Source organism: Semicossyphus pulcher, unplaced genomic scaffold, assembly GCF_022749685.1.
Source record: "Semicossyphus pulcher isolate SPU_LCO1_2020_fin unplaced genomic scaffold, fSemPul1.0.p SCAF_12, whole genome shotgun sequence".
Taxonomy (NCBI): Eukaryota; Metazoa; Chordata; class Actinopteri; order Labriformes; family Labridae; genus Semicossyphus; species Semicossyphus pulcher.
The window spans coordinates 1,249,990-1,274,415 of record NW_027211626.1 but is presented as its reverse complement, the minus strand read 5'-3'; the positions used below and the strand labels follow the sequence as shown (position 1 = coordinate 1,274,415).

The 24,426-nt window shown below is 43.6% G+C and overlaps 1 protein-coding gene across 2 annotated transcripts; it reads right to left on the bottom strand.

The window, feature by feature from the left end:
* Nucleotides 1-956: 956 nt before the first annotated feature.
* Nucleotides 957-24,235, bottom strand: heatr5b (HEAT repeat containing 5B). 2 transcript variants are annotated; one of them, XM_069658461.1, is made up of 36 exons: nucleotides 24,205-24,235; nucleotides 23,696-23,859; nucleotides 23,395-23,606; nucleotides 22,486-22,594; nucleotides 22,158-22,307; nucleotides 20,091-20,262; nucleotides 19,843-20,000; nucleotides 19,346-19,640; nucleotides 17,340-17,495; nucleotides 16,686-16,936; nucleotides 15,490-15,601; nucleotides 15,256-15,408; nucleotides 15,074-15,173; nucleotides 14,868-14,977; nucleotides 14,623-14,786; nucleotides 14,359-14,534; nucleotides 14,083-14,188; nucleotides 13,513-13,703; nucleotides 13,180-13,339; nucleotides 12,831-13,020; nucleotides 10,695-10,864; nucleotides 10,458-10,602; nucleotides 10,197-10,376; nucleotides 9,863-10,114; nucleotides 8,212-8,393; nucleotides 8,034-8,102; nucleotides 7,713-7,892; nucleotides 7,396-7,636; nucleotides 5,709-5,945; nucleotides 5,317-5,444; nucleotides 4,970-5,114; nucleotides 4,401-4,673; nucleotides 3,899-4,123; nucleotides 3,654-3,805; nucleotides 3,213-3,426; nucleotides 957-2,075 (listed from the first exon to the last, which is right to left on the bottom strand). In XM_069658461.1, exons 2-36 carry the CDS (start codon nucleotides 23,819-23,821, stop codon nucleotides 1,768-1,770), a joined length of 6,192 nt encoding a protein of 2,063 aa, XP_069514562.1. In that variant the 5' UTR covers nucleotides 23,822-23,859; nucleotides 24,205-24,235; the 3' UTR covers nucleotides 957-1,767. The 2 variants fall into 2 exon arrangements, with proteins under 2 accessions (XP_069514562.1, XP_069514563.1); XM_069658462.1 differs by having other exon boundaries at nucleotides 19,391-19,640.
* Between the last annotated feature and the right edge of the window lie 191 nt (nucleotides 24,236-24,426).

Here is a 24,426-nt window from a genome sequence, read left to right as displayed (position 1 = left end):
GATTAGCTTACCTAGACTACCCGGAGGATCAGACTTTTTCCTTTTTTTCTCTCTTATTTTGCTCAAACTTCACAAAACAAAGAACATTTTATCCTGAAATAGTTTTATCAATTATGTTGATATATGAGCATTGTGACATCTTAATAATAATGATAATAATAGTTGAATACTACCAAGAAACAATGCCAAAACATTAGACTAAATTTAAGAAATAAAGTAATATTGCGGACGATGACGGACGGTACAATAGTGATGAAATTACACAAAATATTTACTTTTATGAGATAATTTTTATACAAAACTTGAGATGTCTTACTAGATTTTGTTTATTATTTTATATGTTTATTATTTATTTATTAATACAAAAAGATGTATCAGGAGTAAAAATATGTCAATTGTTTATACAGAAAAGGATATTACGAACTGTAGACATGTGGTTCAATTAATTATCTTTAACGTATTTGCCAAGACAGATAAGCCTCACAGCTTTGTCAGCAGATTGTGAGTTTGTATTACAGTTTAGAAATAGGATCATGTCCTCCAAAATCATTTTAATCTATTAAAACATTAACTTCAATCTAGACCTCTCACGAGTAAAAACAATCATAAAAAAGGTTAGAAATTGACTCAAATTCCGTTCATCAGAAAGAACACAGTGGGAAAATATTTTAATTAAATGTATGTAGTAACTTATTCCAATGGTGGTACCTATGAAGGAGCTTATTATATTTTGTTTAAAAAGAGGAATTTTTCTGATTCTGACCAAACTTTATCTTCTTAGATATCTTAAGAAAGTCATCAAATCTTTAGAAGCAGCCCCAGAGGACCAGGCTAAACTTGTTTGTTTTTAAAATCAGCTTCACATTCGGTTACAGATCGTTTATCTGTATTTATTCATCAAACTGGGTTAAACAATCAGCTTTAAATGTGCAACCAAACACAGGCAACAGCAGCACTGAGGTCGAAGCAACTTTATTCTCATTTCAAAGAAATGAGTGTTGAATATAACTCAGGGCCATTTTAACACATCTGCAAATCTCATGAATGATGGCAGCAATGTTCACCAATTATATCATTAGTATTACACTGAGACAGATGAATCAAAAAGAAGAGGTTATAATAAATACAACAATATGTATGATATACAATCATATTAATGGATGCACTGTTCTGCCATTTATCAGCAGACCAATTAACTGTCTTTGTGATAATTACAATTTCTGCCTATTTGAACAAGTGATGCATTTAAGATTCAAAGTGTCCTATTAAAATCTCATTCTGGGCTCATAATAATCATCAAAATGTAACTCTCAGTCACGTTTAAGATCAAGACGTAGGAATGTTTACAGCATAATTAAAGAAAAGTATTACGTCTTTTTAAAAAAAGTCACAATAACAAAGAAACAACCAGCAGTAACAGACGAAGAAACAAGAAAAGGAGGAAAAATAACTAATGACAAAAGAAAAATGTGAATTGTGTCCCTTTGTAAATGTGCATCAAGTCCGTAAAGGATACATTCACACATCAAAGATCCTACAGATTTTAAAGTGAGCATTTTTTAAAGTGAACATTCAGATGCTTTTAATGATATTTACATCATTTCCTTCTTAACTCGAAGATGATTTCATCCATTAGAAACCAAAGATGAGATGTACAATAAATAAATACACTTCAAACTGTAAAACAAACGGTATTTGACGTCATGTGGTACCAAAGAGACGACAGTACATTAGGCTTTGAGCGTGTGCAGTGTGGTTTTGGAGTGTTCAGAAGAAGCTTGTCTTGAGTTTGATGGTGGGTGCAGCCTGCACAGTTGGCTGAGCTTGTCTGGCTGCAGCTTTAGCTTTGCTGCTGGCCTGGTTGGCCCGAATCGCAGATTCCAGACGGATTTTGAGCTCAGGTGCTGCACCAATCACTATCTTGAAGGCAGCTGGATAGAGGGGGCCAATCCGCATTAAGTTCTGGAGAGCAAAATCATGCAGGCCTTTGGAGACTTGGGGTGCTGAGGAGATTGCGTTTTCATCCAGAAGGTAGGAGACGAGAGTTGGTACAAGGAGAGCCAGCAACTGCACACCTATTAAATAGAAAAAACAATGAGACATTTAGAGAGGTAATCACTAACAAACTAATTACAACGGTTCAACAGAAAGGGGCTGAATGGAGCTGAGGCCACAAAAAGGAGCACAGGCGGGCTCAAGCAGATCAGTTCAGCACAGTGTCAAAGTAAAAACAAAGGAAACCAGATAAAGTAACTCTTAAATATCTGTCTATTCGTGTATTACCAATATTTAAATAAATATTATTTTAATGTATTTTCATATAACCAAACATCCTCTGGGGTCAGTTTCTCCAATATGACTAAAAACAACACTGAATGTTGTTGGTCGGAAGAAACAAGACTTCTGAAGTCATCACCGTTTACTCTGGCATGGAACACTTGAATGTAATTGAAGGTTATAATTAACAAACAATAATGTGTGTATGTATGTAATATCTTCATAATGTGCAATTCAGTCTAAATAATGGTGAATGACACTTTAGGGAGGTACAAAATCCACTTGAATGCACCTTTTCTTACCTCTTTTTGTTTGTCTTTTTAATAAATCATATATATTATAGTTATTATAAATGTATGGTTCAGAACAAGTGGGCATGAAGTAAATGTGTTTTTTTGTTGTTGTTATTTTAAGATGCAAAGCAAGTTGCATTCAACTAAGTGCACTGACACCAGAGGCGCTAGTAATTCTTTCCTATTGTAAATAAAATAAATAAAAATAAATGAAACTGCCGATTTGTGGCATGTAGCACAAGCTGCATATTAAATAACCCTTTAAAGAAACACTTTAAATTCCACATATTGAACACAATACAGCTTAATACAACACAAACATAACATAAATCCATGTTTTTTCCAGTTTGTGTGTTTCGGGGAATAAAAACAAGCAAAAGACAGAACAAAATAAACCTTTTTTTTTATATTTTAGTTAATAATTAAGAATGTATAATGAAGCATTATGTTAAAATAAAGTGTAAATCTGAGAGTAAACCAGAGCAGGGATTCTAAATTTAGCAGTGAGCTCAGTGTTTCTCTGATCTTTGACAGCACACATCCAAAGGCACTGATCTAACTACGTTAAGAGACCGACTGTAATGGAGCCGAACACTTTAATGGAACAAATACGATCCTTCCATTAGGCCGAGGCGTACTCACGGTTCTGCTCTTCCCCCATCCCGACCAGATTCTCCAGGACCCTGATGCCCTCCTGCACGGCCTGCAGCTCTGCAGGCGTCCCCGGCCGACTGCGCTCCACTGCCTTCAGCTTCTCCACCATGAGCGGAGCCAGAGCGTGGATGTACGGGGTGGAGAGGGCCCGGCTGGAGTGCTGGAACACGGACAGCAGCAGCTGGTAACACCGGGCCTGAACCTGTGAGGAAAAGAATGACATCTGACAACTTCACCTGGTTGCACACATGCACACAAAGTCTCACACACCTTCAGATCAGGCGTTCACAATGTGTCCAAGCTCAGATTAGTTTGTTTATTCAGATCCACATGAGCTGCACCAGATATTCTTCCAGGGGTCCAGGGGTAGTTCGGCTTCTGTTAGAAATATTGTGCAAGCTTCTGCTGTTGGTAAATAAAGGTGCTCACCGTTGGATCACTAGAGTTGAGGGCATTCCTGAAGCGCTCCATGCAGTCCTTCTGCAGCACTGTCACTCCAACAAGTTCACTGCTGGCAGAGAGCAGGAAGAGAGTGATCGCTGTCAACATGCTGACCTCGTCCATGTCGGGCCGGGACTCGTCTACAGGATCACACAAACAAGCATTCATACTGTCAATAAAAAATCATGTCATCCTTTTATTTGTGAAACCTGTGAGTGTGTTTGTGTGCCAACCTGGCTGTGAGTGCTCGAGTACGGACGCCAGGCTGCTCCTCACGAGGCCGGCCCACTGTGTCTGCATGCTCTCCACGCGGGCGAGCGGGGAGGTGATGATGGTCTTGATGCCCTGCAGGGCGGCTGATACGGGCGCGGGCACCGAGCCGTCAGCGGTCTTCACTGCAGTTTCCCTCAGCACGCCCGTGATCAGGAAGAGGACTGTGGGTAGGATGGTCATGCTTCCTGCAGAGGGGGGAGGGTCGAATCATTTCATAGTGAATACATCTGAGCTTACTTACAGCACTTTCTAACGTCTGATCATTGACAGCAGCAAAGAAACCTGCAGCCTTGTCAGTGAGTTTAAGACTTAAATTTGCATTAGCATACACAAACATGAACACGAAAGGGCACGCAGGCTAATAGCTTTGAATAAATCATACACATTGGAACCCAGACTTGTATCAGTGTGTGCAGGGATCTGATTTTGTGTGTGTGTGTTGCAGTTTGCCCCGGGCCTCACCAGCAGGAGAGCAGAGCGACGGCAACTCTGCCAGGATGGAAACTGTGTTTGCCACCAGACGAGCGCTTTCTTCGGGCAGTCGCTGAGGCCGGAGCGGCACATGGCTGGGCGACTCCTTCACACGTGTGTTGAGCTGGGGTAAGTGACGGACCAGGATGAAGACCAGCAGCTCCATGGCGGCAAACACCAGGGACTTGCCGGGGGCGAGCTCCCCCGTGTCTCCTCCTTCCCCGAGGCTCGGCTGAGAGTCTTTGTCGCTTTCTTCCTCTTTGCCTGAGCAGAGTCACAGTGACCTGGATTACTCTAACAGCCACGTAATTGTAACGAGTGTAGTAATTAAAGACTTGATACTTTGATTACCCTGACAAAAACAAAGTCCTAGGCACCCTAAATGAGGCAATTTTCTTGTTTAAATTACCTGCACAGATTGTTGGTAATGAAAAACTGACTGACTACATACTAACACATTTTAAAGACTGTAAATAGAAACGACTCTCTTCATCTTCAGGTCACTCGACCACCACTGCTGCTCTCTCTCTCTAAGTGTACACAGTGCTTTAGTTCCTGACCCTTGCCGGTCCTCTGTCGCTGCAGATGGTCCTGTGCAGCCCTGATGGCCTCCTGTACGACAGCAGTGACCTGGAGCTGAACAGCCGGAGGATCTCGGGTCAGCAGCAGCCTGTGCAGCACGTTCAGGAGCTCCACTGCCAACAGCTACAACACAGATCATATTTAGAGTAATGCCACAATGACTCACTGGGAAAACATCTTTAAAAAGAGCCCAAATAAGTTTGGGAAATGAGGAAAAGTCCACAGGGGGTTTAATACTCATGCAAGATGCTGTATTTTTAAAGTAATCTTATATTTTAGGATAGTTCAAATCTTCCTCGGTATCTCTCTTCTCTTGTGTCCTCACCTGGTCCTCTGCGATGTGGGACTTGGCACATGGGGACTCCAGCAGAGTGAACAGAGCCTGCAGGCAGGACACCACATGTTCGATGGGCTCCTCGGGTCGGGGGAAGCAGAGGAACTCGATGCTGACACCTGAGAGACAGAACACAAAAATGCACTTAGGCTGTGTTCATGCTTTTCTCTTTTTCTACTCGTCACCACACTTTCACTGACGGCAGATTTGAAGTGGATCCCCGACTGTTAGATAACCAAAAAACATACATATAAAAAATTCACCAGATAAAGGAGGAGATTACCTAAAAAACCCAGTACATGAGTGCAGGATTTTTTACTGACGTGTTTCATCAAGAACAAAAACACTGCAACATGAAGACTACATGATGTGAGTCTCTTTACCCAACAATAGATGCATCCTGTCTTCGACCGACTCCTCAGAGGTCTTTGTGGTTAAGGAGGCTGCCTGAGTGGGAGCAGGAGTCTTGGGGGCAGCTGAAGTGACCTCTTCTTTCTCCTCACCTGCTCCGAACCCGGTGCTGCTCAGCCACAGGGTCACAGCGTGCAGGACCGGAGCCCACGAGCTGCGATAGTGCAGCCGTGCTGTGTCTATAGTCTCTGGAGTATAAAAGGCTCCACCTGCAACACAGATGCACAATGATGGAACTTGTTTTGATTGTGTTACTTTGAATAATATACAAATGCAACATATTACATTTAATTTTATGACACAAGTGACAAGTCCTACTTGAAGTGGCCAGAGACAGCTCCAACAATGTGCTTGAATATCCCATTAAAACAACTATTTAACAGCTCTCTACGTGTTTTCCATTGCAGGAACTGTTGCCATGGACTAAAGAAGTTTGTTGACATCGTAGGGACCAGGGTCTCAATTAAGAATCAAGCACTTTATTTTACCCCCCAAAGCATCCCTGCTCTGGGAGTTAGTATGTTCCTGCTGAACCTTCCTTAATGGTACGAGTATGAGTACAGGAATGGCCTTTTTGCACGTCAGCAGACTAATTTGTGTGACCTTCATGGTTCTTAAGACCTCCGTGGAAATACAGGGGCTGGAGGAACTTCTTACTGCCTTGAAAAGATCCTCCTTGGACGACAAGTCACTGGTACTGGTACTGGTTTTGGTTGTTGCTCTTTGCAGAATACGATCACAACTTTGATTGTAACAAAACTACAGCAGAGGGCTAAAGTCAACGTTATATTTGACACTGCAAGGACGTTGTAATCCCTTGCCCTTTTACACACGTACCACACAGTACGAGATTGTCCGTGTGAGTGCCGTTCGACTATAAAATACTGCATTTGGTTTCGGTGAGAGGAGGCAAGTGGGTAGAGGTGCAGGATGAGGAGTGTTTTGACTGTTTTTGCATTAATATCACTACAACATGTACAGAGATGTTTCCACAAAACAAATGCAAAAGACGAAAACAATAAAAAGGCAACTGAGGCAAGAAGAAGCAAAACTACGTGTAACTTGAATAATGACTTCAACCGCCCACTCGCTGTCTGTGAATGGTCCTGACAATTTCCTGCTGCGTTCACACTTCTGCTCACTCGTACATTAAACAATGAAATGACTTTGTACCAGGGAGGCCGGCAGGATAACGCCTGTTTAATGTCCGAGCCATCAGAGTCAGACATTTGTGTTTTCACATGCAGCCCCCCTTCAGGCAATGTCTCGACATTTAAGAGTGCAGAGTGTGAAAGGATCCATCTTATACTGAAGGTTCTCTGGTTGATGATTCAAGTTGCTCTCTGCAGAGTAAAATCAGAACTTTGATGGGAAAAACTGGAGCAAAGACATAAAATCTAGTCTCAACATTCATGTACTTTTAAAAACAGAAGAGGAGCAAGGGGGGCACGCTGGTAGCTCACTAGGTAGAGCTTGTGCACCATGTACAGAGGCGGAGTTCTAGCTGCAGCAGCCTCGGCTCAATTCCAGCCCTCACCCATTGCTGCATGCCTTCCCCTCTCTCTCTTACCTACATTTCCTCTCTCTTCATCTTTCAATATCAATAAAGGCAAAACATTTGTAGTTTAAACATTTGGTGTGAAACAGTTTGTCTCGTACCGTCAGGCGGCAGCTGACTGGAGAACTCAGCGGGCAGAGTGAGCAGGGCGTAGTCTCGCAGCATGGCCAGCCACAGGCGGCTCAGCGAGGGAAGCTCCGGCTGCACCAAAGTGATCAGGCTGTCAGGTGGAAGCACGTCGGCGCCCAGGTCGTCCTCATCCTCATCGTCCTCCCCGCTCCGGACCGGTTTGGCGGGCTTAGACTCGGCCTCTTTCTTGATCTTCATCGCCACCACATACACCTGAGAGGAAGTGTGCAGAGTCAGCTTCATTGTGCACATCATTTGCAGGATTGCAAACTCTGATCTCCAGTCTCACCTCGGCCCACGCCTTCAGCACGGCCAGTTTCTCCATGGTGGTGGCGCTCTCACTGTACAGCTGACTGGATGAGCCCTTCCCAGCCTGCACCTTGTCCAGCGACGACACGAGCAGGTTGTGGACGCGCCGCAGGTCATTCAGGTCACTGACTACGCCGCTGCCGATCCACGTACTACACACCTGCAGTCACACAGAGGAGTCAAGGTCATAAAAAGTCAAACTAACAAACATTTACAGCCACCATGTTTTTATTTACTTCCCTTATGCGACTTTAAATAAATAAACTACATCCTGCCGGCCCTACAAAGCTGGCTGTCTTACCTGGCAGGCTTTGGCTGTGATGTCAGACGGTGTATCAGGTGAAAATGCAGGTCTGAGGGCAGCTCCCACCTAAATGCACACACGTACACAATCAGTACAAACTTCACTTCTTCAATCTCTTCGTATTTTCTGTGTCAGCAGCAAGTGTGGACTTAAATTTGAACACTATTTAACTCACATTGGCCTGGTACTGTTCCAGGATAACGTGGCCAGGAAACTCGGGCTCTGGTACGGATGCAAACTTTTTAATGATGTCCTCCAGCGCCTGCAGGCCAGCCATCCTCAGCTGGTTACTGTGGTCTGTGGCCGCCATGAAAGCCATGCGGATCAGGTCAGACAAATGGAGCACCAAGAGATCTCCTGGATGGACAGAGATGGGAGGAAGAACAAGGAATGTGTGAGGAATAGAAACAGGAAATACAATCAGGACACGTTTGCTTTAGTTATTCTTTGAGGATGAGTTTAACGTCAGCAGGAGGAACAATTGATGCCTCATTCAAGGTCTCTGAGTTTGCTTTTTTTAACATTGTAAGAAGTTCAGATGGATTAAGTGGTTTTTAAACATTCAGTGTGCAGCGATTGCACTCAAAAGAAACAGAAATGTGACCCTGAGGCTGACATTTAATCGATTTAAATACTCTGTTGTAAGTAGAAGTTGCAGAGGAGGTAAAGTACATTCATTCCATACTTCCTAAGAGTCCCTCTGAAGGACATTTCTACCAAAATACACACATGCACAAACAGGACCCTATGGACATGCACTAATGGAGAGATGTCAGAGTGAGGGGGCCGCACGTGGACATGCACCCCCAGCAGTTGGGCATTCAGTGCCTTGGTTAAGGCAACCTCGACAGTCCCCAGGAAAGGAACTGGCACCTCTCCAGCTACCAGTCCCAATTAGATGCTTGGTCCGTACAGTCCCTACAGACTGAGCTACTGTCTACCTCTGTGTCGTACATAATAAAGGAATCATCTTTTCTCTTATTGTCACAATTTTCTACATTAAAACAGACTTGGCTTTTGGAAAGAGCAAACTATGACGCAAAATGAAGTATAAAAAATCGATCCTTCTAAGAAAGTAAAAGTAAGGAGCCTGTTGTGTTACAGTGTAGGGGATAAAAAGGTGAAGTGCACCTTTCAAAGGACACACACACCATCAGCCCTTTTTACTTTGCAATTCTGCCACAGCGCCGTAACGAAGCTCCGCCGTCACACGGCCTTTAACCATTTTACACTGGACCATGCAACGCCAGCCTAAAGCCACCCCAGAGTGTTTTACAACAGTATGTTACACAGACGCCGTTACACCTCTGTTACTACCTCCGATGCCGGCTTGAAGGCAGAACGACTTCGCCACACCGTTCCGCCTCTGCCAGTTCAAGGTGGAATTATTGCGCCTCGTCTTCTATGTAAAACACACAGTGTGAAAAGAGCCATCCCCTCATTGCAGTCACAAAATCTTCTACAGCAGCAACACCACTCCACTGTGCTATTACTGTCTAGCCTGCAGAGTGCCTCCTTATTTTAGAGAAGCTTATATAAATATCTGTTACAGAGAAAAAAAGAACCTCCTACCTTTGCTTACTCATCTCTGGCTTTGTTGCATTTTTACGTAACAGAACATGAATGAGCAATTTTCAGCAGCTCACACTTTAACTGCCGTAAAAATACCATAAAAATATATATAACCCCATAAAAACTGTAATGTTAAGCCTAACGTATGCAGCATGAAGTAAAACAATTTAAAGCACAGACAGGAGATCACAGCATAAATCACATGTCACTAAGGTGATCTCAGAGCTCTGTTCCGGCCTCTTTGGGGATCGTACCTTTGGGGTTTTTTGCTTTTGCAGAGCGTGCAGCTGCCAGGTCAAAGTGCGCTTTGTCGTTCTCACACAGCAGGATGATGCGGCACAAGCAGTCAGCTGCAAATACGCGCGTCACCCATCTCGGCGCCACAGAGGGCTTCGACTTGTCATCCTCGCCCAGACCTGTGAACATGGTGTCATCGTCCATCTCGTCCTTCTTCTCGGAGTCTTCCTCGTCCCTTTCCACCTCGAAAACAACGGCTCCTCCTACATCTGAAAGAGGACGAGGACACGTTCATGATATTGAAAATGAAAATGACCGTGTGTGTCATCCTCTGTTGTTTCGTAGATTTACCTGTAGTTGCTGCCAGGACGTCCTTGCAGAGTTTCAGCCAATGAGAAAGCTTTTCCACAGCAAGAGACGACAGCATGTGGCCCAGTGTGTCGTGGATATCAGAGCACAGCTTCCTGTCCGTTTCCCGGTCCAGCATGCCAAACAGAACTCCCTCCAGACCGGTCTCTGTGATGTTCAGATCTAAACCAGGTACAAACACAAAGTCTCACAGGTGTACTGATTAAAGAGAATGATGTTGTCATGCTCATGATTTGTACTCACTGATTGTGTTGTCTTTGCTGTCTCCTGCCCTCTTCGCCAGGCTCATGGCGTACTCACAGACCTCTGCAGCCTCTCTCTGAGCGAGCTGTCTCAGGCAGGCCACTGCAGCACGACGCAGCAACAGGTGAGAGCTGCACAGGTGCACCTGCAGGGATTTGACAGCATAGTAGGAAATTAGGATTAAGATTTAGACAAACTACTGTACATGTAGTCTGATGATGTCTCGTTATGTCTTACACAGAGACAGGGCACCAGGCTGGACAGGTTGACGTGGCGTGGAGCGAACATGTGCAGCTGCTGTAGACATGAGATGGCAGCCGCCTGCACGAGGGAGTCAGAGTGGTCCTGCATTATCGCACAGCCGACCAGGCAGGACGAGCGGATGGTGGAGATAGTGGCTCCATTTCCTGGCAAACCCAATGACAGTATTTAGGAAGAGGGACAAAAAGAAACAGCACTTAAGGACAAACTGCATGCCTTCAAGTCAAAGTTTGTTTATAAGACACATTTAGAAAAACATGGTGGACCAAAGTGAACATAAAACACAAAAACACAATAAATAAGAGTAAAATTTAGTTGCATAATAAAATTTTAGCCCATTTAAAGTTTTTAAAACAAGTAACAAAATCTTAAACTGGATCCTGAAACTGACAGGAAGCCAGTGAAGAGAAGCCAGCACTGGTGTGATGTCAGTCAGAAGATGGGCAGCTGCATTCTGGACCTGTACAAAGAGACGACTGATCTACACTAAATACAAGGACTTACTATAATCCAAGCGAGGTGTAATAAACATGTGAATGACTCTGTCAAATTAATTTGGAGGAACATAGGCCTTTACCTTTCCCAGAAGTCTCAACTGAAAGAAGCTTGTCTTGATTACTGAACTTATCCGTTTGTCAAATTTCAAATAGCTGTCAAAAATCACACCAAGATTTTTGACTGAAGGGCGACTGAACGCTATCAACGCCATCCAGGATTTCCTGGCCTAGCTGGATGGAATAAGTTCTCTGACTGAAACTATTCAAGGACAATACCTTTAAAGCCTACATGCAGCTCAAGGCGTGATAAAAGAATCTGGCGATCAACTGTGTCGAAAAGCACAAGTCAGGTCCAAAAGCACCGGCACAGCAGAGTTTAAAAGGAGTTCATTAAAAAGTGCTGTTTCAGTGCCGTGACGTGATTTAAAACCCGACTGAAACCTTTCAGAAATGGTCTGATTGGAGCCGCTTTAAGACCACTTTCTCTAAAACTGTGGACAGGAAAGGAAGCTTTGAAATTGGCTGTAAGTTTGAGAGCACGGAGGGGTCCAGACTGGTGCTAAGGGCTGCACTACAGCGTGTTAAAAAACAAAGCCTTAAAGTCTACTTCAAGAACCTGTAGTGCAGACTGAAGACCAAACCAGGCCCTTAAATGAGCTCAATGCAGCCCTTTCATCTTATTTCATATTTATGAATAAAAACATTTAAATAAATATGCACTATCCATAAAGATCAGTTCGCACTACTGTAGCAGTTGGCTGTGGCTGCTGTTAAGGCTAATTTCATGCTGTTAGAAAAAACTTGAAAGATTGATGAATTTTTCAGAGAAAATGGCAAATTTGTGAGAAAATACTTTATGAGATTATTAAGTCAGAAATTAATGAGAATAAAATCAGCAAATGTATGTGCGTGAATCCTCTCTGGACACCCACCCGAGCGCACAATGCACTTAATAAAGTCGTCAGCCACGACCTTGAGGTGGTTGTTTGTTGTATAAGCCTCCACCCACACAACAAAACGATTGAAACACTTATTTAAAGTAGTTTTGTGTATTTTTCACTGTAATGCAGGTTTGTTTCCTCTCAGTCTCCGTCATGAGGTCGTGGGGTAACTGTCATGTGTGATGGTAACCCCTGGGGCAAACGGGGAGCACAGAAACGTTTGTTTCTGCTGCAGAGGGTCGCTCAGTCTATCTCCGCTATGAAGTCATACCAACTATTAAAAGCAATATCATTATTTTTACTTAAACAGCCTGATAAAATAAAAATAGATTTTTGTGTTTACTTTCTTTTACTATTAGAAAAGCCTCCGTTTATTACTCAGATATTAACCAAATTATCAGAGAATAAAGGAAACTAAATAAAAATATGTTGAACGCCAGATTTACTTAAAAAAAATGTACTTTTCTTTTTAGATTTAAAAGGTGCCATGTCAAATTATTACTTTTTAAATTAAGACAAAGGAAATGTAAATGTCCACTTTGAAAAAGGGATTTAAAGCGGATTACACTGCCACCTGCTGTCCAGAAAAGGGTATAAAACTGCTTTCAAAGGAAAAAAGAACATGATGGTGTCAAAGTCGCACAAAAAGGTCTGTGAGTTTCTGCCACAGTTACCCTGTAACTCCGGCCCCACGGTGGTGATGAGTGCTCCCAGGCAGCGGCCCAAACACTGGTGCACCTCGGTGTGAGACGGGGGCACGGTGAGGAGCAGGGTGAGCACCAGAGAGAGCGTCGGCTCCACGTAGCCTCTGTACATGGGACCGCTCGAGTCCACGATCAGGGCCAGAGAGTGCAGAGCCCAGGTCTGTTATAAAAGGGGGAGAACGTCTGAATTAGTCATGCTTAGAGTTTTTTAAATGAAACACAAGATAAAAAACAACACGTGCTTTAATTCAGATTTCATCTCTACTATTCTCATCCAATAGTGAATTATAGCCTTTTCCTCCTGAGTAATTCACTGTACCTGGACCTCATGAGAGGACCCGTCCTGGGCCAGGGCCAACAGGATGCTGACGCTGGTCTTTAAGTGCTGGCCTGAGCCAATTCCTCCAACGTATCGATGCAGACAGCCAAGAGCGAGTGAATGACCCGTCCTTGATACCACATCTCGGGCCGACTTCAGTCTGGAAACAGAGGAGGAAGAGAGACATTGATCACATGATTAAAGCCGAGGATGTAGAGGTGAGTGGGTGGATTCAGAGGACAATCAAAGACTGAAACATCCATCTTCCTGACAACAGATTATAGTAATTATAAGAGATAATAACAGGATGAAGAGAGACTGAGATATGCTCACTTGTCAAAGCTGGTCTGCGCCATTCTGGCGATGAAGGTAGCTTCTCCCACCACCTGAGCCATCCTGCCCAGGGCCTCTCCAGCAGCACAGCGCAGGATGGGGTTGGGATTGTCCAGCGCTCCCATCACCAGAGCCAAGGCCGACTTGCGCACCTCCTCAGGACCCAGAGTGCTCTTGTTCTCCGCCAAACCCTTCAGTCAGGGAGGATGGATAATGAAACACGATATTTGTGTTAAACTTAACATCACTGCCTTTCTTGTTGTCTTTGTCCAGAATTTATATAAAGGAGGAATACACAGAAAGGCTGCCGCTTGGTTTGATCTCTTTAGATTTATCTTGCAGACACTATCCATCTCTCCTCCTCTCCCTGTTGAGGATTATGGTTCTTCTCCGATCCACTCGGGTATTAAATACAAGAACAAACCCACAGTAATATAATTTGACCTGAACCGGGCCTAAATGACAGTAACAAAACGTCAACCCGAACCACTACAGGAGTCGGGGCAGGTCTCAGGTCGTAGTGTCCGAGGGGAACCATAAAGACCTCTAATATGAAGTGTGTTCTCTCACCTTGAGGGCGCTAAGCACTGCAGTGAAGATGTTCAGCTGGACGGCCTGCTGTCGAACGCCTTTAGCCTGTTTTATACACTCAGCAAAATGGTCTAACATCTGCAGCCTGAAGCACACACACACACACACACACACACACACACACACACACACCCACACACACACACACACACACACACACACACACACACAAACAGGTAGAATATATTAGACAGCTTATAAAAGTGCATAAACATATCACACAAGATGCTGCACAGCAACAACTAAACCCCTCACCTGTGTTTGAAGGAGACATGGGGGAAAACCACACCGAACAGAGCCACTGAGGCGTCGATGACCGACACACCCAGGGGAAGAGGCCCGGGGATGGCCTCACCTACAGGGACACGCAGGTAGATGGAGGAGGGGTCGTGTTCGAGAGCTCCGCTGCCAGATGCACTGTTGGGCTGCAGCTGTTTACAAACAATAACAAAGAAAGTTCAACAGTGAGCAATGCATGAGATAATACTTATTGGTCATATGATTGATGATTGTACTCACCTGATCCTCTATGGACTTGTGGTCCGTCTCTTGTAGCCAGGAACCCATGAGCACACTGTCGTCATAATGACAGAGAGAGCGCAGCAACGAGGTGGTCGTGTTGGCCGAGTTGTCGGTCAAAGTGAACTCTGCCACCAGCTCCCTCAGGAGGGCGTTGAAGCTGCCTGCAGGAGAAGATTACTGCTTTAAAAACACCTCCATCATAACTTTCGGTGAAGGAGAATAATCAGAAGGGACTGCGTTACCTTCGTAGGTCTTTGGAGGCAAAAGAGCGAGGATGTCGTACAGCCTGAGCCTCACCATCGCTGCGCTTGCTTTCAGGTGAGCACCGTGGACCTTGATGATGGCGGGGACACTGGTGGAAGGAGGAAAAACAACAAGCATGAGACATACAATTCAAAACAAGTAAGAAAAGTATCTTTCCGTCCATATTTCAAAGCATGACACTCACTGAGACATCATAGTCATGGCACATTCAATGGGAGTCATCAGTCTGCGGATCACATCTTCTGTAAGCAGCTCGGGACAGTGGGCCACGAAGCTCCGCATGGCTACAGAAGGAGAACAGGAGTGTTACAGAGCGTGTGCAGGAATCCGAATAAAAAGCAAAGTAGAAAAAAGGTGTTTATTTACCGCACAGTGCTCCGGCTCGACCTTCCAGAGTCACCTGCCAGGTGAACGAGTCTCCTCGGGCCTTCTCTGCCTCCAGCTCCTTCTGGGAGCGAGGAAACACGTTCCTCCACAGAAGCAGCATCTTGGGAAGGTGATATCGCACGAGGGCGGGGCCTGCGCACAGATACAACGCGTGGGTCAGAGGGAGGAAGTGAGGGTGACAAATTGAGGCCATGAGATGGAAGAGAGACTCACCCAGAGTCATGAGGGCACCCAGCAGCAGCCACCCGGCCTGCGTGCGCTGCAGCGATAGTCGACTGTTCTGAGCAGCTGTGCGCAGGAGGTCTTCAGCTATACTCACAACCAGCTACGAGAAAAGGACACAAGAACATACAACCTTAAAGGGCCTGTGACAATACCACTGGCTTTTTCAATAAAAGAGAGCTTGTGCTGCAGCATGGGCCGCCTTGAGGGAACACACAGTGACCAGTCTCTTTTATAAGAGCACTTCCTTTTTTCAAATGGCTGCTGAGAACCCTATGAGGTGAAATATCAAGACTTTCAGAACTCCGGTGTCGTCGCTGCTGCTTTTGTTCAGGCGACAACTCAAATGGAGCAGGACTCATCCTCCTGATGAACAAGAAATGGATGAGAAGCTTGTTCTGACTGAGCTGTAGGATATATCAGACCGGATTGATCATAATAGAGACAGAAACAATCATATTTATCTCGCCTCTTTTGCCCTCTCCATCGTTACCCTTGTCAGACTTGTTGTGCTTGTGTCTGTACATTAAGACTTATGTAAAACCAGAGTCAAATTCCTTGTATGTGCACACAAACTCGGACCAGGAAACAGATTCTGAAAGAAACATCTGTGTCTGTATAACTTGGACAACAAGTTCGACAGCTCTTGAATCAGGTGATGACATTCCCTGATTGCTGTCTCCAGCAGTCTTCTGCTCGACAGCTGTCAGACTGAGAAGGTACGGCGGCCACATCATCAAACTGCACATCATTTGCCCCATGCTATCTGCTGCGTCTCGAGGTCTGCCTCAAAAAACAAACTGCACAAACACGCCCATAAAGTTTTTGGAGATCGGTCTTATGAGTCTTTTGTCTCATTGTGCAAGTTTAAGGGGCGCAAAAGCTGCGCAATCCTTGAGTGAATTAGGCCCTGTATATTTAATATTTCACTATATTTATTTATTTATTTATTTATATCTTATTTTAGGATTTCCTTCAGGACTGATATCAAATGTTTTGATGTTTTTCCTCTCACTGCACAAGCGCTTCATCCTTGTGCTCCCCAGCGCCCCACAAACACTTCTCTGCCAGTAAAAAAAGGGCCTGTGTCCTATGTGGCAACCATAGAGGCTGGTAGATAAAACAAAACCTGAAAGACATCTGCACAAGAGAAGGAACCTGTAATGTTACGCTCTGAGGCTACACACCTTGCCCTTGGAGTGCGGGATACCCAGCGGACACTGGTGTACTCCTCCCAGCAGAGCAGCCATGGCAAAGCTGTATCCGCTCACAGCCTCAGGTGAACTCTTCAGGTTGTTGATTCTCTCTGCACAGCGATCCAGCAGCGGCGTCAACTGATAGGGAAGAGCCACAGCAACACAGCGAAGGCACCACGCGGCCGCCAAACGGGCCGCCATGCTCGGGTGCAGCAGCACGGAGGTCACCGTTTCGAGGAGTCCTGGGGAAGAGGACGTGGAGTGTGTGTCGAGTTTCAGTTAATCTGGTGTAAATTCATTTATTTCTACAAGAGACATACAGAGTGATACAGTCTATTTATCCTCTCTTTCCTCCATCTTTCTGTGTCTACATGGAAGAACAGAGAAATGTGAGCTTTCTATTAGAGAGAGAGGGAGGGGGGAGAGTTAGAACCGAGACGAGAGGAGAAGGGAGGACAGGAAACAGAGAAGAGGAGGAGAGGAGGAGAGATGGAGGAAGGAAGCATCATGTTAGGATTTAGGTGTGTCCTTTTCTCGTAGAGTTTTCATTCATGTAACAGGAGGGACAGCCTACAACACACACACCCTACTGCTTAAACCCAGCTTGTGTTTATGTAATACCAGATTTAGTACTTTGTGTCTCACCTATAGAAGGCTCCTGGATGAGCGGTGAAGCTGTGGCACTCAGACTCTGCACAAGACTGCCGAGCTCTTTCAGCGCGCACACCATGACATGCTGACTGGCAGAGACATCAGCTGCCCCGGCCTTGTTCTCTCCGCTGATGTCATTCACAACTGCCTCTGCAAAAACATTCACAGAGAGAGAAAGAAACGAGAGGAGGAGGGGTTATTTAGTATAAAAATCTTAGTTTCAACAAGATCAAACATCTTTAAACCGCCTGCATGATAAAATCCAATAACAAATTGAAACAGAATGTGTGCAGCATCGATGGATAAGATGGCCTGCATTACAATTGCAACTAATTTAGGTTGTTTTTTTATTGTTATTGTAATTTTCTGACATGTTACATGAAAATGCATCGTAATATCCTAACTTTGTGGCCACATTAGTCCATGTCTTGCTGTCACACATCAAAAATATGCAAAGATTTACGACTACAGCCTTTAATCCTTCAAAAATACTCAAGAGACACTGCACAGCTCAACGCCACAAACACAGAGCCCTGAGGATTTACTGCTGTAACTATACTAAAAGATAAATGCAACCAGAAGTCAAATACATTGCTCAAAGACCGTCTTATGGTCGTTTATCAAGAACTAAAATCCTCAGAGCTTAAAAAGGCAAAATGAAGACACTTTTCACAGAAGAAATAAGTCAATTAAATGGCTTAATAGGGCTGTCACGGTAATCACGGCCTGAATGCTGTCGAGTTTTAAATTAGCAGAACAAAAATGGAGATGCAGCAGTGAGACACTTCTCAGGAGAGTAAAACTGAACCTTTGTCCGAGAAAGACGGTAAAAAGCTTGGCGAGAGGAAGAGTGTAAACGGGCAGTGTGCGCGTGGAAAGAAAGGAAGAAGAAGGAGAAAGTAAGGAAACTTACAGCACAGTGAGTGACAGGAGGGCCGAGAGGGACTTTGCTGCTTGTGCTTCTTCATAGATGTAATAAAGTTTTAAAAAACGATCTCCATCTCACGACTTAAAATGCAGTACCGCAAGGAGGCGCTTGTGTTTCACCGAGGTTAGAAAAATTCAGTACCGTGACAGCCCCACCAGGGATTTAAATCTGCTTCTTTAACTTGAGTCGAGACTTTGTTCCACTCAAACAGACTATAGACTATACATAGCAACACACATGAGAAGGCCAAACCTCCATTAAACTCCAGGGAACATTACTTTTAGCAGAGATATTTCACAAAGTCTCACAGACCCAGCTGGTTGGAAAAGAAACAAGCAGCAAGAATAGTGAAGAGCCCAGGACCGCGTTTTAACGAACACCAGCAGTCAACATCTGTTTCAAACTCTTGTTTAACATCGATATGAACAAAATAATGTTTGTTTTACTCAGTTTACTTCAGTTTGTAGGTTGCAAAGCAAATCAGAGTAAGAATCATCCTTTTTGAATGATGTAAGGGTGATTATAAAAATGATTGATGTGTTGTCATGAAGCAGAAAAAATGGAAATTTGGAGAAACTGAAATAAAAAATGACGGACAAACTTGCAAATATTATGATGTGTTGTTGTTGTTGTTGTTGTTGTTGTTGCTGTTGCTGTGGAGAGGGATGGCGTGTTAGCATCATGTGTTTGTGAGTTTAGTGGCACATGCAGCCAAATGTCAACAGTGATGTTATCTGCTCCTTAGGGATTTTAATGCAATAACAGAATGTGAATTTGCAGTCAAACAGCCATTGAGTACCATGCAATAACGCAAGCATGAGTAGCTGGAATGCTAAGCTAGCGATGGATAATGTTACTGACTGAATGATGCTGCTTGTGGTTCAAAAGAAATGTAAAAAGAAAACATGCAAATGCAGAAAGGAAAGAAAGCAGAAATAGGGAAAGGCGTCTCTGCACACAACAAGACAGAAAGAAAAACCCTCTCTTTACACAAACAAGCGCAAACCATGCAGACGTCTTAGCAATTAAATGAAGGGTGAATTAAAAGGGATAATAAAGGATGAGTACTTACTCTGTAATGCTCTGAACCGTGATATTTCCCCCCCATCCTCCTTACCCACAGCCCTCATTTGCTTGCTGATGGCTTGGCAGATTTCTTTGCCGGCTGCGATTTGTGCTTTCTCTCCGAGTAAGCCCCCCAGGGTGGCGCGCAGCATGAAGGAGACACAGCGGCGAGAGTACACAGCCTCGACATGAGTCTGCGTGGCCCGCGGGTGAGACACCAGGTCCAACACGTGGGACAGGAAGGTGGCAAAGTTGCGCTCCAGCCACTGACCGCCGAGCGTTGTGACAAACACAACGTAGGCCTGAGGAAGAGGAAGAAAGATGAAGCGTGAAGTCGTCCACATCAGCTGTACAATTCCTCAGAGGTGATCGGCTGAAGTGAATGAGTGAAATGACAAACAAGAAGTTCTGCCACTTTTAAAAATGCAATTTGTTTTTAATTTCAAGTGTGAAGTTGCCGGATTCGACAACGCTTGGCATGTTATGTCTGTGAATTCACCTCACCTGTGTCACGCCCACGCGCACCTCCCTGCTGACAGAGCCTCCCCCCTTCAACATCTCCCCTCCGCTCTTCAGGAAGCCGGATCCACCGCGCAGAAAGCCCGTCGCCATGAGCTCCAGCACCTCCTCTAAGGTGGCCCGCTTCACGTTCTGACGCATCACTGAGGAAAAACCAGTATGAGATCATGACAAACAAACTTAGGGAGCCAGTGTACGTCAACATGAAGGTAGAAATCATCTCTTTAACCTACCAGCTGCTTGTTTGGGCATCAGGGCTGTGGCCATGACGGTCCCCAGCAGTTTGGCCACCGCCACCCGAACACCGTAGTTAGATCCTTCCAAGGCTTTGAAACACAGAGTGGCCACGTTCTCCAGCTCTGTGGTCCACATGAAGACTGCCTCATTCTGCAGCTCCAACAGGCACTGAGAAGAGAAGAAGAATAAAGATGGAGTCCTGTCAGTAACATCCACAGTATGCATGTACTAAAGGTTGGAATCAACAACCTCCTGAAGATGCAATACTGTATTTGCAATTACACAGTTTGAATACCCTTTTTTTTCTAATTCAAACATGTCCCAAAAGGTACATTCACATCCCTTCTATGTGATGAGCAAAAGTTTTTAGGCCGGGCATTTCACTTTCAATATTTTATTGCAGAAAAATATGATTGTCAAGCAGAAAAATGTGCCGAAACGTTCCATGCACCTGAAAAGAAAACCGTTTTACAGTCTACATAGTCAAACTCAACAATAAGCAAACGTCTGTGGATTACTGTCCTGTTACAGGTATTGTAAACACTGCAACTTGTACAGAAATAGTTGTGCAGCAGCTACAGCAACAGGGCGATCTGAAGGTAAATTACAAGTTAATTAAAGTTAATTATGTCCCCAAACGCAGCACCATCGCCTCCAAAAGCAGCTGTGTTTATCATTCTAGTACCTGAAAACTTTCATTTCTATTTGCAATATTTCAGTAAAATAAATCTGATAAAAGATTGATACTTTATTGGTTGATTTCTTCCCCTACACCTACCATGTACAGAGAAATTAATTTACTAGAAACATTCTGATGATGCATAAAAACAATGTGGAAATGTTGCAAAGGACTGGCCACATCACTATTACCACAAACAGAACAATCGTCAGGTTTCCTGAACAGGAAATTGTCTTTCACAACAGAGAGGAGATTGTTGCAACACATTTAAGTGCAGTCAAAATAAATGACAAAGTAAAAATATGTGCATCAGTGTTTTCTTTTTTTCCTCACGGGAAAAGTGATCCAAACTTTTCTCCAAAAACATATATAATAATGAACCAAACAAAGATCACTATAAAACTGCTGTATCTTTATGATATCAGCAGGAGGTGCCTTCTTGGATGTTGTTGCAGGATCCTCCAAAAGGAAATTGACAACTTACGAACATAAAAGCTGCTAATTTTTGCAGTAAAGTTTGTTTGTGGGAGAAAAGGTTCGAACATCACAATAAAAGGAGGCTTTTCTGTGCTTTGTAAGACAAACATCAGTGCAAGGAAGCTTTACAAACATACAACAGCATTAACTCAACTTTATTGTCCCCGAGAGGAAATTTGTTTTGCAGCCCGGTAAAAACAAAAAGCATTTAAAAAACACACACGGAGTAGAAGAGTAATAAACTGAGAAAAAAAACTAAAGAATTCCGAATTTGAAAAAATTCAGATTTTGCCATAAAAAATGGCAAACTTAGGAAACAAAAACTTGTAAAATAGTGTTTATATGAGCCTTTATGAACCTTTTTGAGCCCCCCCAAAAAGTAGGTTTGGTTCACAGCCCCCTCCCTCTCGATTCACCTGTTTCCCCTTCTCGGCCCTGTTGGCTCTGCTGCTTACACAGGCGTGCATGGCACAGAGCTCAGTGCATATGTAGCCTGTTTTCTCTGCACACAAGAAGCAGACAGATAGACTGAGCGAGCCTCTACTGCAGAAACACACATTTCTATGACCCCCGTTTGCCCCAGGGGTTACATCACACATGACAGTTACCCTACGACCTCATGGCGGATACTGACAGGAAATAAACCTGCATTACAGAGAAAAAAACACGACTGCTTTACAAACAAAATCATTTACGACTTAAATCTCAGAATATTACTCTTCTCCTCCAGGTTTCGGTTTTGTTTTTTGTTTTCTAATGGCCCTGATATTCCGTCGTACAACAGGACGCCAAGAGTATGTAGAACCATCATTTAAACCTTCATTAAAACCAAAATTAAAAATAGTTACAATGAGTAGTTAGTTAGCCTTCACTACTTTACACCAATACAAATATTCTAATGACTAACCTTCGCCACTGCACAGCGCACAGCCATCGACCTGTCAGTGAGTAGAGAGCGGGCATTCTTGTAGATATCTCTGTGACATGAAGCTGCAGCTCCACCGAGTCCACTCAGCACCTTCTGCAGGCTGAGAAGGATCTCCCCTCTGCCTTGGGACTAAATCAACAAAGTAAACAGAAGACGGATTCAACGTGACATCATATCTGATTCTGAATAATACATCCTTTTAGTTATCCACTCCTGCTGCAAAATTTCATACACAATTTGATACATTCCTCCAGTAAGAAAAAGGAACACTGCAATTAATTTCCCAATTTTTACTCTTAACGCTTACCTCTGCACTCTTCAATGCCTTCAAAAGATTATTGATGGTGTCTGGAAAGGAGCTTCCCAGCATCCTGCCCATCTTCTCATAGAACGCTCCAACACAAGCCACTGCAGCACTGCAAGAAAAGAAACTCTATACATCATAAAGAAGCTTTGCATCATAGTTCTTTGAATTCTTTGCAAAACAATGCAATGCAATAATCAGATGATTCTTGAAATTTAACTGCCGTTGCAAGACTACCCCACATTATTTTCACATTTTGAATCGTCTCCTCTTAAGAACAATCAGACTCTTTTATTTTATTTTTGATTGATGAGTAATTGAATGATATCCTACGTCAAGAGTTAGATTAAACCTCAAAGCTTCAAACATATACATATCTATAGAATCACAGTGGCTTAGGTGTTAGCAAGAACTTGCTAACAAGAACTTGCTAACACCAAGAGCCCCCTAGTTTACCCCACATCCCCTCTCAGCCCACCTGAATCTAAACAGAAACATGCAGGTATGAAAGAATGATGGTGTAACTCTGCTGGAAAACACTGATGCAGCTTCAATCACTGTTAGAGGCCATTAATACCAGCAATAAACACAGCATGTCTGCTCATGTGCACTTAATCCCCCCTTTTAAACATGAAATATCTTTGTATGGATTAACATTTGGCTTAAGTGCTCATACCCCTGAAAGTAAGCGTGCAGTATATGCTAGTAACACTGATTGCAGTGCTGAACAGCTTATATCTTGATGTAGATGTGTATAATATCCAGCAGAATATGTACTTACACAGTGATTATATCTCTAAAACAGTGAGCTAAAATAGGGCTGCAATGAACAATTGTTTTCATCATTGATTTGTCTGGCAATTATTTTCACAATGAATCAATTATAATTTTCTTTTAATCAAATAACCTTACAGTTTTGTTGGCAGGTATGCAGGGGTGTCATCCTTGCTTTTGATGATCTCATTGCATTTATCCAGAGTCTGGAAAACAGTGAAGGTATCGCCGATGCTGTAGAGGGTAGCAAGGTTTTTGGCCAGCAGTTTTCTTGTTGGTGGTCCAGGTGCACTGCTGATCAGTCCTGTTAGCTGTTCAACCAGTTTCTTCTGCTTCTCCTTCACGTCCACCTGCCATCCCAACACATAACAAAGTCACAAACTAGGTCTAATGAAAGTGTCTTAAAAAAACACAACAACGTCAGAATCTTAATAGCCACCTTATTTGCTGCAACAAGCACTTTATCCAAAAAGCGGAGCCACTCGAAGATGAAGACAGGCCTCTTTGCTTCAGTGATCTGGGCCAAAGCATCTTCATTGAGCAGCAGACTGTGAGCCAGCTCCATGGCGAGGACCTTTTAACACGGTGCTGTACACCTCGCCTCTGCAATTATACATATGAGATTTTACTTGTCAGAAATTGTTTTTTAAACATTTTTAAATTCGTGTAGTTTTTTCGAATTTAATTTAAATAACATGTCGAAGCTGGATGAGATTAACGCTTTGCTGTTCTGTGTTGACAGCTGTCTGCCTCCAGCTGTTGACAGGCGAGCTGGTTAGCAACCTAAGCTAGCTAGTTACTACGAGAAACAAGCTATACTCCGGCTATACACCCTTATCTAAACTGGCCGTTTGCTCATTAAAGTAATATTTTGAGACATTTATATTTTCAAAAACACCCCATGAACAAAATTTTATGAAATATATGGTGTATACGTATGTATCCTACCTGTCGACAACCTAGGATGAATGACGACGAGTATCGGTTGTGTCGCATTAAAGTCCGCCCGACGTGAAACAAAGGAAATACTGTTGGGGGGGATACTGCTTTAGCATGATTGATAAAAAAAAAAAACAGTTTCACATTTTTGGTAAGATTTGTTCTTTCGAAATATCTATTTGTATTCATGTTGAATTCGAATTATTCCAAATTCATTTTTTAAAGGATCCG

Coding starts and splice junctions, on each gene's coding strand:
- heatr5b (XM_069658461.1), bottom strand. CDS start 23,821: ATGGAGCTGGCTCACAGTCTGCTGCTCAATGAAGATGCTTTGGCCCAG. Junction 14,787..14,867: donor GCCTCCAAAGACCTACGAAG/GTAACGCAGTCC, acceptor CTTCTCCTGCAG/GCAGCTTCAACGCCCTCCTG. Junction 13,704..14,082: donor CAGTGCTTAGCGCCCTCAAG/GTGAGAGAACAC, acceptor CCCTGACTGAAG/GGTTTGGCGGAGAACAAGAG.